The sequence below is a fragment of the Ruditapes philippinarum genome, unplaced genomic scaffold (genome assembly GCF_026571515.1).
Source record: "Ruditapes philippinarum isolate M1 unplaced genomic scaffold, ASM2657151v2 ctg1357_1_1_1_1, whole genome shotgun sequence".
Lineage (NCBI taxonomy): Eukaryota > Metazoa > Mollusca > Bivalvia > Venerida > Veneridae > Ruditapes > Ruditapes philippinarum.
The window spans coordinates 231,010-249,544 of NW_026865508.1; the positions used below are offsets into that span (position 1 = coordinate 231,010).

General features: G+C 32.9%; 1 protein-coding gene across 4 annotated transcripts in view; it reads right to left on the reverse strand.

Annotated features, from left to right (window-relative positions):
- The window catches only part of LOC132729401 (uncharacterized), a 114,173-nt gene that overhangs the window by 84,266 nt on the left and 11,372 nt on the right, over positions 1-18,535 (reverse strand). For all 4 annotated transcript variants that reach the window (XM_060715166.1, XM_060715167.1, XM_060715168.1 and 1 more), the window contains exons 2-4: positions 6,765-6,836; positions 6,327-6,386; positions 3,502-3,633 (exon numbers count right to left, since the gene is read on the reverse strand). In XM_060715166.1, coding sequence (XP_060571149.1) covers positions 3,502-3,633; positions 6,327-6,386; positions 6,765-6,836 — 264 coding nt within the window. The remainder of the gene's footprint in view (positions 1-3,501; positions 3,634-6,326; positions 6,387-6,764; positions 6,837-18,535) is intronic.

Below are 18,535 nucleotides of genomic sequence, written 5' to 3' on the forward strand. Positions count from 1 at the left end.
ATTTTTCAAAGTCCATTAAACACTTAGGTTCATATACTATTGGGAATTGTGTAATTCTTTTAGCAGTGACGGTGATTTAAAGAATTACACTCATAATCACTAAGTGACACTGGTTGCCAATCACCGCCGCGTATAGCTTTAACCAATCACATTGCAAAATAAAAATGGTTTAAAAGTCATTTTTGTACATAGCCTCTGTCATTCCTAACTAGGATAGCGAGGAGTAAAGACTGGGGGTACGTTTATTTTAGTTATTTTGGTGGTCTTTAACGCATGAGTGACTTTACTTCCGGTTTGAGTCTGTAGTCATATAGAGCTCGTCAGGACCTTTTGTTAGAAATCCAACATCTCCGGTAATGAAGGTGTAAATCAGTATTTTACGCATGAGTAATTTCACTTCCGGTTTGACAGTACGAGCTGATAGCATTTGTCAAGTCCTTTTGTTTGATATGAAACATGCCTATGTTTTGTTCATAAACGAAAAAGTAATACGTATTATACGCATGAGTGATTTTGTCTGCAATATTGAAACTATCCTATCTCAGAAACGGTAAAAGATAGATCCATTAAATTATACATTTTCCCTATCTACTCACCGAGATCTCTCCAATGGTATATGAACCTAAGTGTTTTATTGACTTTGAAAAATTGGTTTTAAAATCGCTAAAGGGCTTTTACTCGAGAACGGCTGAAAATCGAATCGAGAACCTAGGGTTTATTTCGAAGCATTTAAACAGATCTATCAAATAAAACAAATATCTTGAAAATCGATATCGTAAAGTTTTGCATAAAAGACAAAAAGGCGTTTTTTTTCTTGATATATAATGTCAAAATTTATCCAACTGAGTCTATTTAGTGTTCATTTTGAAGAGTTAATATATCAATCAAATAAAAAGAAAAATATTTTCATTCGTATAATGCAGGTCGGGGAAACAACATCCTAGGCATTAGGGCGACTTTCATCCTGTTCTAAATTAATACACGCACAGGGATTAACTTGACATCTCAATGGCGCATTGTTAACCCGGCCATCCGTCCTTAAATCAACACACGCTAGACGCAATGGCAACTTTAAAGAGATCAACTTTGGCATCTCAATAGTCCTTTTTTAATGTAACCGTCCCTAAATAAACACACGCCAATCATTGCGGCGACTTTAAGGGGATTTACTTTAACTGTTTAATAGGCTATTGTTAAGCCATCTTAAATAAACATTCGCAGGAGATTAACTTTGACATGTTTACATTTTATTGTCCGTCATCCGCTCTTAAATAAATAGACGCTAGACACTGAGACTATGATCACGTTCGGTGCACTCGTGACCTGATCTAAATATAACTTATGATGTCGATTGTAAAACCAGGTCCGAGCATACGCAATAAGTACAATTACATTTATGATTGGAGTCATTTTATCACTGACGTCTAGCAGGAAAGATCGTCAACAAAAGTATAATTATTTTTTCACTAATATTGTTCAACAATTTATTTACGTATACTGCTTGATAAGTTTTTAAAATAAAATAAAACTTTTATTTCTCTGTAATAATTGGTTATCTTTTCGTTTAGGGCTGAGCACCTGACCCTAAATGTGCGCGACCACGCCCTAAATCGTGTATACAAGTCAGCTCTGTATAGTTTTGGGAGATATATTTTATTCACGTTTCTATTTATAACATGATGATGTTATTCTTAAAATAAAATCCAAAATGGCCACTGCACATCTCTGATATTCAACATGGCGCCGCGCATGTGAAGTGACGTAATTTCTTCTATGTAAATGAGTTACTATTAATATCAAATAAAATGGCCACTGCGCATGCGCAGTCTTGACGTTAAAGAGACGCATATACTACTGAGCCCCTCCTTAATCCCCTTCATGTGTGGACAAAATCCCCTCAATAAAATTGCTACCTAGGACAAAATCCCCCTCGGATGAATTTTCCGTTGATAAAGTGGGTATGAGAGCGACATACTGCATTATGCAATTATTGATAGTACTTTATTCGGGAATATTGTCAGTTCTATACTGCTATATACATAAGGCCTGTGCTAGATGGACAGTGTTGCACAATTCATTCCTTCCTCACTATCTTTCAGAATTTATGGACGAGTTGTAATAGTGTTTTTGAAATTATAAGAATGGTTTTAAATAAATAAGATGATGGCATTGATGATTTGACTTTTGAAACTTCAACAATAATAAAAAACACACTTTGACTTTTTATTCCATTTTAATTTTAATTTTGTTGTGCAATTGATAAGTTACCACAATTATAATGAACACTGCTAAACTAATTAAACGGTTTTAATGATAATTTGGTTGATTATTGATCTTAACAAATAAAAAATATTTCTTATCAAGCTTATTTAATTATAAAGGTTAACTTGATACATAATCATAAATTAAAAAAAAACACACAAGTTCATTATTGATCATATTTTAAGGAGCATAATAATACATTAGAAACCTATGAAACAAGGGGATTTTGTCCGGCTAGGTAAGGGGATTTTGTCTAGCTTTGCAAAAACATGAAGGGGATTATGTCCACCCATGGAGGGGATTTTGTCCGGGTATGCGAAGGGTATTTTGTCCGAAGGGGATTATGTCCGTACACCAACAAAATCGATAATTTGTATAAATTTCACAAGTAATTAGTACATACTTACATATAACTTACTAACTTACGATACATAAGTACTGCCATTTAACATTTTGGGATAAATAAAAAGATCTTTATTCAAAAAAAGAAAGAAAAATTATAAAAAAAAGTAAAATTATTTCTTACCTTTGTGTCATATCCGTATTAGCACATCGAAAACTTTTTTGAAGATGGCATGTTTTTAATTCAAGTAACCGAAATTATCGCAATAAACAAACTGATGTTTCCGGTAATTCAGACGACAAAAGGTCGTTGCATAACGTTCTGACCTTAGGACAAACATAGATGTTAAAGTAAAGTAATTTGAAATGTTACTAAGTTTGTTACAGTGTTAAAAACAGGCTTAAAAGTTCAATAATATTTTTTAAATATTTTTTTTATAAGAAAGAGACACTTTGTTGTATAATGCACTTTTAAGTTAATAAGTCATACATAATTTACAAAATTCAAATGAATGACGAACACAATTCTTTGTAGATACATGTATTTACTTCATAATAGAAACATTATACATGTCATGATTTAAATATGTTATTTGACAATATGGGATCAGCCTCAGATGTACTGGTTAAATGTCGGATATGATTAAATAGTTTCTATTAAGAACTGATTATAACCTATTTTGTAACACAATTTCTTGACATTTTATAATTTCAGTTCGGGACTTCGGACTTGACCAGAGTCGATCGTTGTGCACCGATCTTAAATCTTAGTTTTTCGTTTCCCTTGATGTATTACACACCAGTTGCTAGCGAAAAGAGAACAGTAAGAAAAATTACGTATCAGACATAATATATCAGAAACCACACACCATTGATAATGAGTATTAATTTACGAACCTATCAAATATATGCATATTGGATATAGTTAAGGACTGTCCATCCGATCCGATTATTTCTGTGCAGTCGGAAGTCGCCGTTGCTCTGCTTGTCACTGAACTTTCAACAAGTGTCTGCGATGTGTCTGAGATTCTGTAACAAATATTTCTTATTACATATCTTGGGATGGTTAAAGTTTATCTGTATGGAGGAGTAACAGTACAGTCGACACATTATTTGTTTATCATAACTTGACAGAACATGTTTTTTCTCAAATATGCGACTGTGTGCATTTATCTTATTAAAGCATTTGAAATGCCTTATGATTTAAATTGTTTAAAATTGATTTTGATAAAAGAATAAAAAATTTTCAATCTAGCTTTATATACTGTTGTTGAATCTTGTCTTAAGTATTATAGCACCTACTCGGACGTATTTAAAATATTTAAAAAATGAAATAGTGACTTGTCAATTTTTAAACTGTGTATAACTATTTTTGCTCAAACTGAAATATGTTTTGTTGTTATACAAACTGCGAAAGGTAGGTAGATAGATACTTTTATTTCCTCCACACTGGAGAGCATTACATATTTACAATAGGCACAACATAAAGTGGCATCTTCAAAAACAAAAACATAAAAATATATAAAAAAGAGAAATATATACACACGTACACAAACATTACAGAATAAGTATGACTCTTCTATATGAAATGAATAAAAGCAATTATCGTGTAAGCTGTAGAATTATTAAAAGGCTAAATAAGATGTTGTTTACTAAGAACAGTAGAATATCAGCAATTACATCAGTTATTATATTTTAAACACTCCTTTAACAAATGGGCTATATATAGTTAAAAATGCAGGAATTTTACTGACATGGATATCAAATAAAAAATAATCTTAGCGAAACGAAAGTAAAGATGTAACTTTTTCTTTAATCCATGTAGTTTTATAATTGATTGAATAGATAATAAGTATATACTATTATCTTAACGAAACGAAATGTAAGATTATGTATTTACAAAGCTACATGAATAAGATTATGTTCATTGAGATATAAAATTTAAGATATATTTACTATATATCAATGACAACGTTATTAGTTTACATACTATGAGAAACAATACCTAACATATATTATATATAAGTTCCATTGCCTTCAGAATAAGTTAATATGCAATGTAAAACAAAATCTAAGATATATTTTTAACAAAGCCCAAGAGTAAGTTTGCATTCATTGAGTCACATATACAAATAGTGTATATATCTCAGAGCCTCCTTATGAAATGCCTCATTAGGACTATCAATCAGAGTGGAGAACCCAGAGACAAGCTGGCAAAACTGCTCTATCTCACTCAATCTTATATATTTGTAGAATACTTGAAATCCCACGTGATGTATGATACTTCGGAATTTATTACGGTTTTGAAAGCAATGATGTATTTTATGCAAAACAATGTTATAAGTATAACTTTTACATTTGTTTCAAATTTCTATTATGTCATAAGTACATATTCGACTTACACACTTAATGGAAGACATACAGCAAGGCATTATATTTGGCTGGTTGACAAAAAATCTCAACATAAGACAGGGCTTATCAATGCTAAATAAACATTCAAATATTTCACTAGGAACAATAAGTTCAAGTCTTTCTTTTTGCTTTAAATAATGGTAAGACTTTAGTTTATATTATTTCTCACATAACATGTCTCTCGTCTTTCGTCGCCACTCCAGGCTTTCGTTTGGTGCCTTCTGTGTGCCCTACTTAGGTGTTTCGGGGGCCTGCGTCCTGTGAACGTTGCGTTTGCCATGTTGATCTTACTTCTTGTTTTCTTTTTTCTTTTTTCTTTTACTTTCATCTTAACTTTCGTACTCTAGGTCTTTTTGAGGGAAAGTATCCAGAACGGAGGATATCATTTAAAGAGTCGAGGAGGTCATATTTGATAATCAATTTGTAGATATCAGGAATAAATACTTGGGTTTGTCGGTCAACGTTTAAGTATCTTACGAGTCTATGAGTAAAGAACTTTTTGGCAATAAATCTACCAGGCAGGTGGCAAAGTCGACCAAAACATTGAAGTTTTCTAGTATCGATGATCGATTCTAGTGTGCACATGCCCAGAGCACATAGCGCAATGTCATTGGAAGAATATATTGATATATTCTGTAACCGTTTCAAACAGAGACGATGGTTTGACAATATTTATAAAGATGTTTATAAGTTAAATTAAATGTTTTTTATGTAGATTATCATCATTATCTCATTTAGCCTGTTTGATTCTAATGAATAAATAGTTTCAATGTATTTTAACAATTGTTGTGATGGTATAAAAGGAGAATTTGTGCGGGTCAATTTGTAAGTTTAAAAAAGGACGAAAATATTTCCCCCTATTGAATACTTCAAATGTCAGTGTTCAAATTATTTATTCATAATGCATTACTTATTCAACAATTATAAACATAATTTTACAAGAAAACACATACGAGAGTTGTCCTTTAGCATCCGCTATATGCCAATATTATTTATCAAGCACGAAATGAATGATATAACAGCATGCATGTTTTCAATGGAACTTGATGACTTAGAAATGACGTTGTGACTTGCGCCACTACCTCTTTACTGCATTTTGAAATGTTATTTCTAAACCAAATGATAAGATGTATGATTTTTTTCATGCAACGTAGAAATATATTGATTTTATATATTAATAGATTTTAGCGCTACAAGGATCTGTTTTTATTTTATAAAAGTATTATGATAACTTCAGCGACAAATCTCGTATATATGGGGTTTTAACCCGTTCCTTGAATTATTGCTTGTAAGGAGTGTTGTTTACTCACATTGTTGTTTTATCACTTTCTCCTATTGTGGAATACAATGGATCATCAGCAAGCAGCCAGCTGTAACAATAAGGAGAATAATCTACAGTTTACTATGGATCGATTTAAACGCTAATTATTTAGCTTACATTGAATTAAAATCTATCACCAGTAAACAAAAATACCCTTTTACAACTAATCCAGTTTATAATAACCAAATATAGCGTAAAACATGCTTTATGTATTCTAAGTAATAAGAAATTAGATGAACGACTTTAGGACAAAAAATTATCACTCCCGGGCACAATCCATAAATCTTTTACTTTTCTTTCTTTAAATTTTGAAAAAGCAAAACAAAACAGTGAGCTTAAATTTTTTTAAGAGACAGATAAGTTTAACATTTAAATTTAGATGAGATTTAACAATAGAAATTGTTTTATAAGAACTTAATACACAAACCGTTTGATGTTTTCTGAACCGGCCCCTTCCTTTTTGTTTTCAACTTGTCTCTCTGTTTTTTCTTTGTATTTACTGTAGTAAAAATATCATAATCTAAAGCAATATATAATAGATAAAAATACGTTATGATATAGATTTGTTCGATTTATATAAAATTTATACAAAGAAAATCATGCGTGGCACATCTTTCATATCATTAAAAGTACGATTTTCTCTATCTGTTCCAGCATTCCAGAAAGTGATAATCTTAAAAGTAAACACGACTAAGAATATTCAATTTCTATGTTCTTAAAGAGATAAACACTTATAATTCTAAGAACATGATTGTATAAAATTTGAAAACTAGAACTGTGTCCAAAGGACACGGATGCCCTCACTGTGCAGATGTGCGCCAGTTTTAGAGGAGTTGCGTTCACTAAATTTCTATATGGTATATATTGAAAAAATCAACAAAGGGGCATAATTCTGTTAAATTTGGTCACAGCAAAAATTTCTTCCTTTACTTCCATTTACATATTAAGGTTGTTCATCCCTGGAAGTTTAAGCAAAATCTGCCATCCGGTTTAAGAGGAGTTGCGTTCACAAAATTACAACATAGTATATAGTGAAAAAAATCAACAAAGGGCCATAATTCTGTTAAATTTGGTCGCAGCGAAAATTCCTTTCTTTGCTACCATCTACACATTAAGGTTGTTCATCCCAGGAAGTTTAAACAAAATCTGCCATCCGGTTTAAGAGGAGTTGCGTTCACAAGATTTCGGGACGGACGTACGGACGTACGTACGGACGGACGGACATTCTTACCAGAGCTACATTATGGGGTTTTCTTTTGTTATTTCTTTTGTTCTTTTCAACCCCACAATGCAGAAAATAGCCCCACAAGAGAAAACGGAATGAATGACATCAAAGACATCTATTGTTATGAGAACAATAGACCAAACCCCACAATGGGGACGGACAAGTGCAATGCTATATGCTCCCCACTTTGTGGAGGCATAAAAAACAAAAGATAAAACTCGTGTAAGACCTTCGTTAAGCAAAATTTCAGTTGTTTCGTAAAGAGCAAGTAACAAATTCAACAAAAGATTATTTTTGAATAATATTTTGAATTTGTATTCGTCTAAATAATGTGACCCTGACTAACATAATCAAAGAGCTGCAGATCTCTGATATTTCTGATCTCTGATCTTTGCAATCTAAACCGCACTGCTTATTTGTATGTATTTTCTGTATAAGGTTAGTTTGATATACACTAATTCATCCTGCAGGGCACCGAGTTGCAGCGACTGCGTTTACAATAAAATTGTCAAATATAACAAAATATTATGTATTGTTCCGGTACAAAAAAGTATAATCATTTAACAGAGTACACTTCCAATTAATTCAAAAAAGAAAATAATACTTAACAAGAGAAACCAAATAACAATTATCTTCTTCTAAACTATAAAATGAAATATAGAGCCGAGATTGGTTTACTTTAAGACAATGTATACTTTTAATGTATAATTCTACATAAATTTGGAAAACAAATATGGAGGTTGTATCCTGTAATGATTTGTACAGGTATGTTTTGCGCGTTGCGTTGTCGACAGCGAAAACACGACCTATATCGTAATCACCTTATCGTCTTGTCGCTAGCAAAACGCGCAAAACAGGGCGTTGTCGCACTGTTGTCCTGTCGCTAGGGAAGCACGCCAAACGGCACTTTGTCGTGCAGCGCGTTGTCGCGATTTCGCCATGCCTTTGATTTGAGCCGAGCAACAATGTGACATTGCGACAACACGCCGCCGAACGGTGTGCTTCGTTAGCGACAGGACGACAAGACGACAGTGCGACATCGCGCCGTTTGGTGCTTTGTCGTGCTGTTACTAGTGACATCACGACATGCAAAAGTGTCCCAAATCAGCCACCATATGTAGTACATCTGCACGGGGATGTCGTTTATTACAGTTATCTACAACTAACAGAAAGGTCACTCATAGTTTTACATACAAAGGAGAAACTCTTAATTATTATAAACCAATTGGATTTAAATTATCGGAATATGTTGTAAAAGACTTTTTCTGTGAAATGTGAGCCATAACGATTTATAAATTTTACATTTAGATAATATGTACTTGTATTTCTTAAATGAAACCAATGACTTCTTTTGTAAATAAGTCATTAAATACAAAGCAAAGAAAATATTGAGAAAAATTAAACATAAAATTCAAAGGAAACAAACAAATTAACGAATGAGTAATATTAAATGCAATCTTAAATATTAAGTATTTAATGCAGAGCATAATATCTTTTTTTATAATAAAATTAATAAATTTTAAGAGGCTCGTTATTTGATATTAATAGAGATTTAAGCGAAAGTTCGCGTTCGTGTAATAAATTTGCGTTTTTAGAGAAAATTCTCTTTTAGTCGCCTGAAAACCTACAAAGTATAAAGTAATGTGGTTCGGTACCAATTTTTATTGTCTCTACACAATGCACAAAGTCTTTTAATATAAGGAGTTCCGTCGTAGTTTCTAATTTCTACTGTAAGTTCATGATTTGCTGTTCTAAATTCGAATAAAGAAATATAATCAGATTGCTCTTAACCCTTTACCTCATATATACGCGAAACAACACACTTTCGACCCCTCCCCCTCTTTTAGGCCTCAAATAGTTAAAAGAAAATCCTATATGGGCCCCAAACTACCGCCCCTCATCGCCAAGAAAAAATTTGGACTTGTGAGAGGCTAAAAATGACCGAAGGCCGATCATAAGGTAACGTGTAACCAAGGCTGAAAAGCCTTTGACTCTATCTTAATCCCTTGAGAAATTGAAGCACTGATGGAAAAAATCAAGGCAAAATAGTGATTTTAGGCAATTTTGAGATGTCCCCTCGTTGTTATGGTAACAATAAATTTAAGACTGAGCATTTTGTTACAAAGGCAATGGTCCAGTCAACATTTGATCTGAGTTGAACAGTTTGTTCATGGAACAAATACAATTTTATTTCTTTGTATGTAAACTCCAATGTTGCATACTTGGATTGAGTTTGCCGATTTAACATTGTAAACATGCATTTCAACAAAATACATTTTGTTAAACGACAAAACATTAACTGATAGTAGCTATACCAAGTGTTCGAATACTCAAAACAGAAGTTACATTCTTAGCTTTACATTGTCGAACCATCATGATTCCGATCAGCATAATCCAGCTTTACACGTTTTTCAATAGGAGATAAAATAAGCTCCGCCAATTTCCCCGCCCACTATATCATCGTAAATAAACGTATTTTCCGCTCATTTTCTTTATTTACCGTCGGCGACAAGAAGCGGCGTAGTTTCCGTTTATCATACCTTTTAGGTGTTTAGTTACTAAACATAATTCACTTGCATAATTGCCTACAATCAACATCAGCGGACTTTAAAGGAATATAGGCATATAAGTTTTAAAACGTTGTAGACACCACATTTCCTGGAAAAAGAAACTTTAAAAAAAACCAAAACACCATGTTACATACTGTCTGAGGTTAAATATTATTCAAGGAAGTGAAAACTATTGAAAAGACTATATTCAATGACAAATAAATTTTACTGATGGTATTCCAATTTGCATAGGAATGAGTAACATTTACAGATAAGCTGCTACCTTACCACTTTCAAATTATCAAGTCAACATCTGATAGAAATTTTGATACGACTAATTACTAGCTCAGACCAAATTCTGGCTGTTGTCTTTTCTAGTAGTACTATTATATTAGTACCCTTAATTCTAGCGCATGACTTGACAAGAAAAAAACTTTTAACAATAGTAAAATTATAACCAAAATTGTATGTACCCTTTCGTACATTACTTTTTATTTTTACCATACACATGTATTTTCCCATTTTCCCCATTTTGTTTTTAAATAAGTAAAATTTAAATGAGTCCAAATGTATGTATGTTGATTATCAATTTATGTATACATTGTTTATTTTATCTCTTAGAAAGCCATCACTTACAAAACTTAATAAATATTCTGTGTAGTATTTCATGTACATAAAAGTAGTTCTCTGTTTTTGATCATATAGACAGCAAATCTAGACAGCAAATCAAGGTAACAGCTAATGACAGCATGTATACACATATTTTAGAGGTGCTATTGATTCAGCACAATGCATGAAAAGACCTTAACCTACGCCAGCTTACATATATTTAACAATAAAAAACTAAATCACATCCTATGACTCAAAATACCTCCAATTGGAGGTAAACATAGTTGCCAGGATACACTGAATATTTATTTCAACATCAAAAAGGGACAAATTCACAAGTTTTGGTTATACAACGGAATTATCGATAGTAAACTTTGCATTGTTTCGTGGTTATACACTTGGTCAAAAATATGAGTTTTTCTACAATCCAACATAATTCTTTAAAGAAAGAAGGCACAGACTTATTGTTCAGTTCTCTTTATTCGTGTTGCCAAAAGTGCCTTCCATGTATCGCATTCTAGTACTATTTGCTGAAGGTAAAAAAAAAGATTTGCTTCAGAGTATTGCCGTGCCTCACATAACCCTCTCATTGACAACGATAGTATGTATGTATGTAGTTAAAGCTTAATGAGGGTCCATCCGCCCTTTCGGGCACAAAATGCAGCTTGCGCTGTCGAGTACGGACCCCGGACATGTCACCAGTCATGTCCTTAAAGAGTTAATTTTGAAGCACAAAATGGTGATAATTTACCTCCATGCAATTTCCACGGAGTATTAGCCAAAGATATGAATTTTGAGCCGAAAAGTAGGTCATTGTACGGCGGTCAATGAGAACCTAAATGTACAGTAACCTGTGACAATAGGAAAGGTGTTTAGCCCTGAAAAGGGCTGTTAGTGCCAGCTATAGGCCTGCCTTACAAGCCGTCAATCTGTACTAGGGGCTCACGCACCCTAGCACACCATCCTCGTCGTCTCAGCCTACTTTGTAGGGCCACTCCCCTCGGCATTAGTCAGGACATCGGCAGCTGGTCCGCAGAAGTGACGAAGTAGTAGTTCCGTAGTTACCGCCCACGGTTGAAGGCAAAATTTAAGTTGTCTACCAGCCAAGTTGTAAATCTTCTGCCGATGCCCTGTGCCTTCTCAGCGACGTGCACGCTCCTAGGGGAAGTGAGAAGTGACAACGATAGTTAGTGATGTGTGTCCTTATATATGAGAATTATTTCCTTATGTTATTTCAACCAACTTTAGTTTTTGCATATTATTATGCTCATTATCAGTATATACGTTGTTACATTTTTACATTATATCTTAGCCAATTTTGCATTACTTGAATATCCTGTACTAGAATACGTTTAAACAAAATCAGAGGATGTTCAAAGTCAAGATTGATGTAACAGTTTCTATATAATTTGAAATATTTTTGTACCAGCAAGAGTTACCTCTCTTTATATTCTGCTTTCGTGAAATTGGCTCCGCCTATTAATTTTCGTCTATTTCCGTGATAATTCCATATATGGAAGTTGCAAAATCATTTACAAATGTTAATCGCGTTAGAATGTAACAGGACAGTGTGGTGTTGTAAACCTGAGTGTGACAAGTTGATGCAGTTATATTCTCAACGTCATGATGCAAATTTGAAATTATACAATTATAAATACAGTTTGCAATTTATCTAAGTTGCATGTTAACACCTTTCATTTTATCAAATCGAGATAATCAAAATTCTTAATACCAGTGCAGTATGTAACTCTCGAATCGACAATTAGATTTTTAAAAATCTGTTTAGTGGAACCGAAGTATGCATTGTCAAGTTTCAAAGGCTGGATTTTTGGCAACGAATAGCCTCTATATTGAAGAGCATTTTTCAAAGTTTCATAGCAGTTTGAACTTGTAACAGGAGACTTTTCAATGAAAACGGCCATTTTTTACAGTATGCTCATGAGGGAAAGGGTTAAATTTTCAAATAATCTTTATAATTATGATCGTCCATAAAGCTTTTATAATTTAACCATATATTTGAATGTTGAAGCTGTGCATACCAAGACTGTTTGAATTGGTCCATTAGTGTTTATATATAAGTTTAAGTTTATATACATGCACGGGATTTGTAAGGGTCTACTTTTGCAAAGATCAGGGTGGCGAACACAATTCAGAATGTCTCTTATCTTAGAAGTGATTAATCTAAACTCATGATTAGGAAAACTGGTCATGTATTTTTAAAGTTGAAAGGATATTTTATTTTCTTTCCCCTTAATGAGACGATTACAATATAAGATCATTCAATAGATATTTGATACCGACCAAGTCCGCCCGTTTGCGTGTATAGGGAGGGGTCGATTTACGAGATTTGATTATTTTACGTAGAAACTCATTATGAACTTTGAACTTTTTCTAATTTATCTAAATTTTAACTCCAAATATTTCCGGACCATATGTCAAAATAGATAAGACAGTGTGATCAAATAGTTTGATAATAAGATCTAGCGGTAAAAAGTAAATACTTTGACTTAGATGCTTTTTTCTAGCTGTCAAACCTAAGTTATGGTTAGAATTGGATATCTCAATATTTTCATCTCCTAAATAAAATCTAAAGATCCCAAATTATCGAGCTCCAAAATTACTATTTTTGTTTTGTTTCGGTTCACCTTTAGATGTCAATTATAATCGTCAGCGGTGTTCAATAACAGGATAGTGTCGTCATGCATGGAGAAGAAAAGAAGTTTAAGCCATGAAATGAGATCGTCGTGATCCAACAGTTCAACTTTTCTTTAAATGTTTGGAGGTCTTTAAGCATGTTAAGTAAATGGAAAGTAGGACGGAAGACAAATTCACACCCTGTCTTACCCCTATATTTTTAAAATGAACTCGTTTATGTGAACTAAATGGTTTATTGTTTTTGTACATATTATTAATTTAATAACAATGAAAAAATTTATAGAATGTTCGAGCAATTTATGTCCACCCTCCATACTTTATCAAAGCTGGAGTGAAACCTACAAAAGAACTGGAAAGTTTCATTTTTTTATTTTTACGTATTTCAGATAGAGAGTATAGTGTAAATAACTGATCAGCACAAGGAAACCAGTTTGATTTTCATGTAGAATATAAATAATTTCGAGATATTTGTTCACTTTAACCCTGATGAAATTCTTTTCGCCCACATATATATAATATTTCACTTCTAAACTTTCAAAATTTATGTAATACGAGCTGAAGTGTGGCTATAGCGGCTTTCGTAATCGACATCGCTAAAAATAGCGCTTTGTATTATCGGGGATATTGTACAATTTATCATACTTAAAGGCTTTAAAAGTCATGTCATCCTGAAAACAGTAATTTTAAGATGACTTAAAGCGGTCGGTACTTAAAACGTGAATTTATATTTATAGCAGATATACGAACATATGCGGGACTAATATTTGAATGATCAAAAGGCGCTTTACAAAAGTCCTCTGTTAAAGGTATAATTAGACGACTCTTTCAATTACGTCTGTATTACATAATATTATACAATTCATATTGTACACTTCCTTGAATAAGTTAAGCTGATTGGCAAGGCGGTGTCAAGCAGATTGACATGTGCCAGGTTGTTTATTTTTTCAACTAGTATACAATATCATTCAACAACAACAACAACAACAACATTTATTCAGCATAAAGCAATATCTTCATTTCTAGCCTACATATAAACATCTGTAGTAGTTACACATGAAATATAAACACTACAATAAGACAAAAGAAAAGTCGCAAATAAACAAGATAAGTACTTTAAGAGAGAAACCTGTTTTGCATAATTAGAATTGGAATAAATTATTATATATGAAGTACAAAATGTTAAAAAGGAGAAGTAAAACGTATGAAATAATAAATATATTCAAGAAAAACTAGGGGAAAGCTGAAAATAAATTATTCATGTTCATTTCGAAGTTTATTTGCAAAGTATATGTATTTCGAGAGATTTGATATTTCTTTTTTTCTTTTTTTGTCATCATCAAATGATCATTTTTTTAAAAATGGCCACGTATAATAATAACGTCGCAGATATTTCTTTCTAACATTTGGGCAAGTTAATAGGAAGTTGCGTTTTCAACCATATTTAGATTACAAAATTAACATATTCTTTCATTCCTTATTACATTATTATACCTTCCTCGTTCAATCTCTAGATTATGTGATGACAGGCGAAACCTAGTAAGTGCTATCTTGAATTTTTTGTCTATCGACAAATTTTCAAGATATGATTCAAGTTCGAATGAATGTTTAAATCTACTATAAGTTAAAAGTATATTTGAGTTATTAATTTCACTGTATCAAACCTGGGTATATTGGTAAAAAATTCTTAGTTTAAAAACATTCAATATATGTTCCTGGTTTTCTTGATTTCGCTATATATCTGATATCTATGGAAACGTTAATTGGGCACCAGAAAGTTGATACCTACCTGTGTTATTGTAAGTAGTAGTGTCCATTTTATCACGGCATCTCGTAAAAAGATATGACTACTTGATGCATTATTGTTTCAGTTTTATACCAGAAGTTTTCCCCCCGCAATACCATTCTTTATGGCTTGTCGATATAACGCAACTAGTCAAGAGTAGAAAAAGAATCGCCTCCTCGCGACATGTTTAGGCTTTGGCAACATATGTTTTTGCGGAATGCCGTTATAATGTAAGTAACAATAACATTCTTTATGACATGTCGATATAACAAAAAAATAACTGGTATAAATGCATCTATGTCTTATATTTTCACGAGATACCGTGATAAAGTGGACAAAACTACAAACAATAACACAGATATATGGCAACTTTCAAGTACCCAATTAACTTTTTCTCTTCAAAACCAGTTCCGATATATCGACATGTCTTAAAGAAAAGTATTGAAGAGGAAAAACTTCTGGTAGAAAACTGAAACATCAATGCATCAATAAGTCTTATATTTTCACGAGATATGGTGATAAAATTGACAAAATACATACAATAACACAGGTAAGTATCAACTTTCAGGTGCCCAATTAACGTTTCCATAGATATCCCTAAATTATCTGACATTGTTTTATTTGAAATGCCCAATTAGAACCGTTATATGAGATATTTCTATCTATATCACTTACTATCGTGTTATATATTTGTTTAACAGCAGAATTTCCATTAATTTTTGTATTCAACACACATACCTAATAATATATAGAGGATATTTGTTTGTTTTGCATGTAAGATTGAAATATAATTTCACTGAGTGAACACCAGATGCAATATTTTCACGAGTGGCGTAGCCACGAGTGAAAATATAATAGCTGGTGTTCACGAATGAAATATATTTCAATCTTATATGTAAAACAAATAAATTTTCTTTTTATTTCATGCTTTTTTAAGTGATTTTAAGTATTTTTTACTGATTTGCCGCGTAACGTCGCGTATTCTCCTTTGTGACGTCATCACATCATGACGTCACATCATGAATTTTGAAACATAGGCCTGTTAAATTTCTGTAATTGTGCAACATGATGTATGATGACATCGACTTCCTTTTCTTAAAGAAGCAAAATTTACGCATGACGGCATTTATTTCTGCCTGTTATTCCATGTAGTTTTGATTTTCTTTTCATCCGCATTCAGATATAGTCCGGCTACAGTGAAAATTATATTTTATAAATTTCACTAGTGGTTTATCAGAATATAATCATCTGATATATTACAGTAAAATACTGGAAAGCATGAAATAAAGACCTTTCTTAATATTTTAATTGGAAATCTACCGAGTTCACCTTAGAGTCCGATTAGGTTTGTGGAATTATTTACGACAAGTATTTTTCGACATGATTTAGTGTGAATCAGTTCAATATCTTTAACTTCGTTTCCGCCTAATATTTCCGAGCACTAGTTTAATGTAGATGATATCATTGTATCAAATAATTTACATTTTTCAGAAATCTTAAATTCGGATTAATAAAACACAGAAAATAAACGATATAAAGCTTTTGACGCATGTTCTGCAATACACTTTTGCGTTCTATACCAATTATTGTTTTTGAAAAAGTAAACACCCAAGTATATTAAGGATGAAACAACCTCTTTTTTTTCGCCATAAAGATAGCAATCGTGACTTGTTGGTCTTCCATTTTCAAAAATCATGACTTTAGTTTTACTTGTATTAATTTTTAACAAAATGTATTGCAGTTACATTTTTCATCGTTTAATAAATGCTGTAAAGATTTATTGAAAACTAATAATTTGTAGATTTGGTGAGTTCGATTTCATTGCCAGCATGTACTAGTGGTACCTTTTTATTTATTAATAACATAGTAGACCTTCTTTCTGAATCTTTTAGATATTTATAATTATCTTCAATCAAGATATAAATTATATCAGTTTGAATCATTTTTTTGTTCTTATTGAAATTTGATTGTGTTCAACGGATATTTCAAGCTCTTTATTACTTGATTTTAAAACCGGAATCAAATATAGAGCATGCACATCAATATCAAATCAACGTTGATAGGGGTGTTTTTATCGTAAGATTTATCGTAAGTGAAATTTTTATCTTATAATAAAATTTTAACTTACGATTTGCTTAAAGTTTGTGAAAATGACTTAAGATTTAACTTACGATATCGTAAGTCAAAAGCTTAAGATAAATCGTAAGATTGTTTGTTAAAATGTCTGCAGGTGTTGTAGTAAACAATACTTGATCATCAGCATATAATATTAAAAAAACTTTAAGTTCGTTAAATGAAAGTATACCGTCAATGTCTGTATTAATATGTTCCATGTCATTTACGAACATCATGAACATTAGAGAAGAACTCGGGTCTCCCTGCCAATCTCCTACGCAGTGATCTCCCCTTATCAGTACAGAGATCTCTGCCATCACAAACATTGAAATATCAATACAATTCTGCCAAGGGAGGTAATCAGTGTTTGGAGTTTGTCTCCCTGCTTGACCCTTAATGTGAGTTGATGAAACTTGATTGGATTTTTCCATTATGTTTCAATGTAGAACGAACGAGAGAATACATAGACTTCATAAAATTTATCATTTTTGTACTTGTGTTTTGATTTATCAATTTTGCCAAAGAATAGATCGGTTATTTTAATCGAAACATTTTTCGTTTCCAGCAGAATTCGTCCCGATTATCCCGTTCTCAATCCAATTCTGATCCAATTTGTATCTTTGTCATGGTAAAAAACGACCGAATCTGTCCCGACAGCGTCGCAATTCTCCCGAATGCGATACGACAGAGATCAGACAATGAACCGATTCTGACGGAAGACATCCGTTAGTAAACTGTTTCACGTGATAGTCCCGTAATTATGGTGGGTAGATCCGGTATTTGGTGGGCACTTACACGCAACGTGCTTTCCGTCCAATGCACGGCACACATGTGGGAAGTTCCATCTGCGGAGAAATTCATTTGCGATTTCCTTCCACTCCGCTGGGGTAGTGGGGCAGGCGATTACCTCTGCAGCGTACTCATCAATGATGGCTTGGCAGACTTCAGGGACAAACATTGACATGGTGTTACTTGGAACCCTGAAGTCCCACTTTATGCTGCTGTAACTGTCGCCGGATGCCAGATGCCTCATGGTACAGGCAAACTTCAGTCCTGGATCAAGGGCTTGCCTCCACCAGGTATCTTGTTTGGTGATGCGGGGTGTGATCCGAGCCAGCACTTCATCGTATAGTTCCATGGGCAGCCTCATGTAGTTGATGAAAGCTTCTGGATCTTCTTCTCTCAGCTCCCTCATCAATGTGTCATACTGGCCGAGCTGCTCCCTGTATATCCATGGTTTGACCCAGTATCTTCTATTTCTA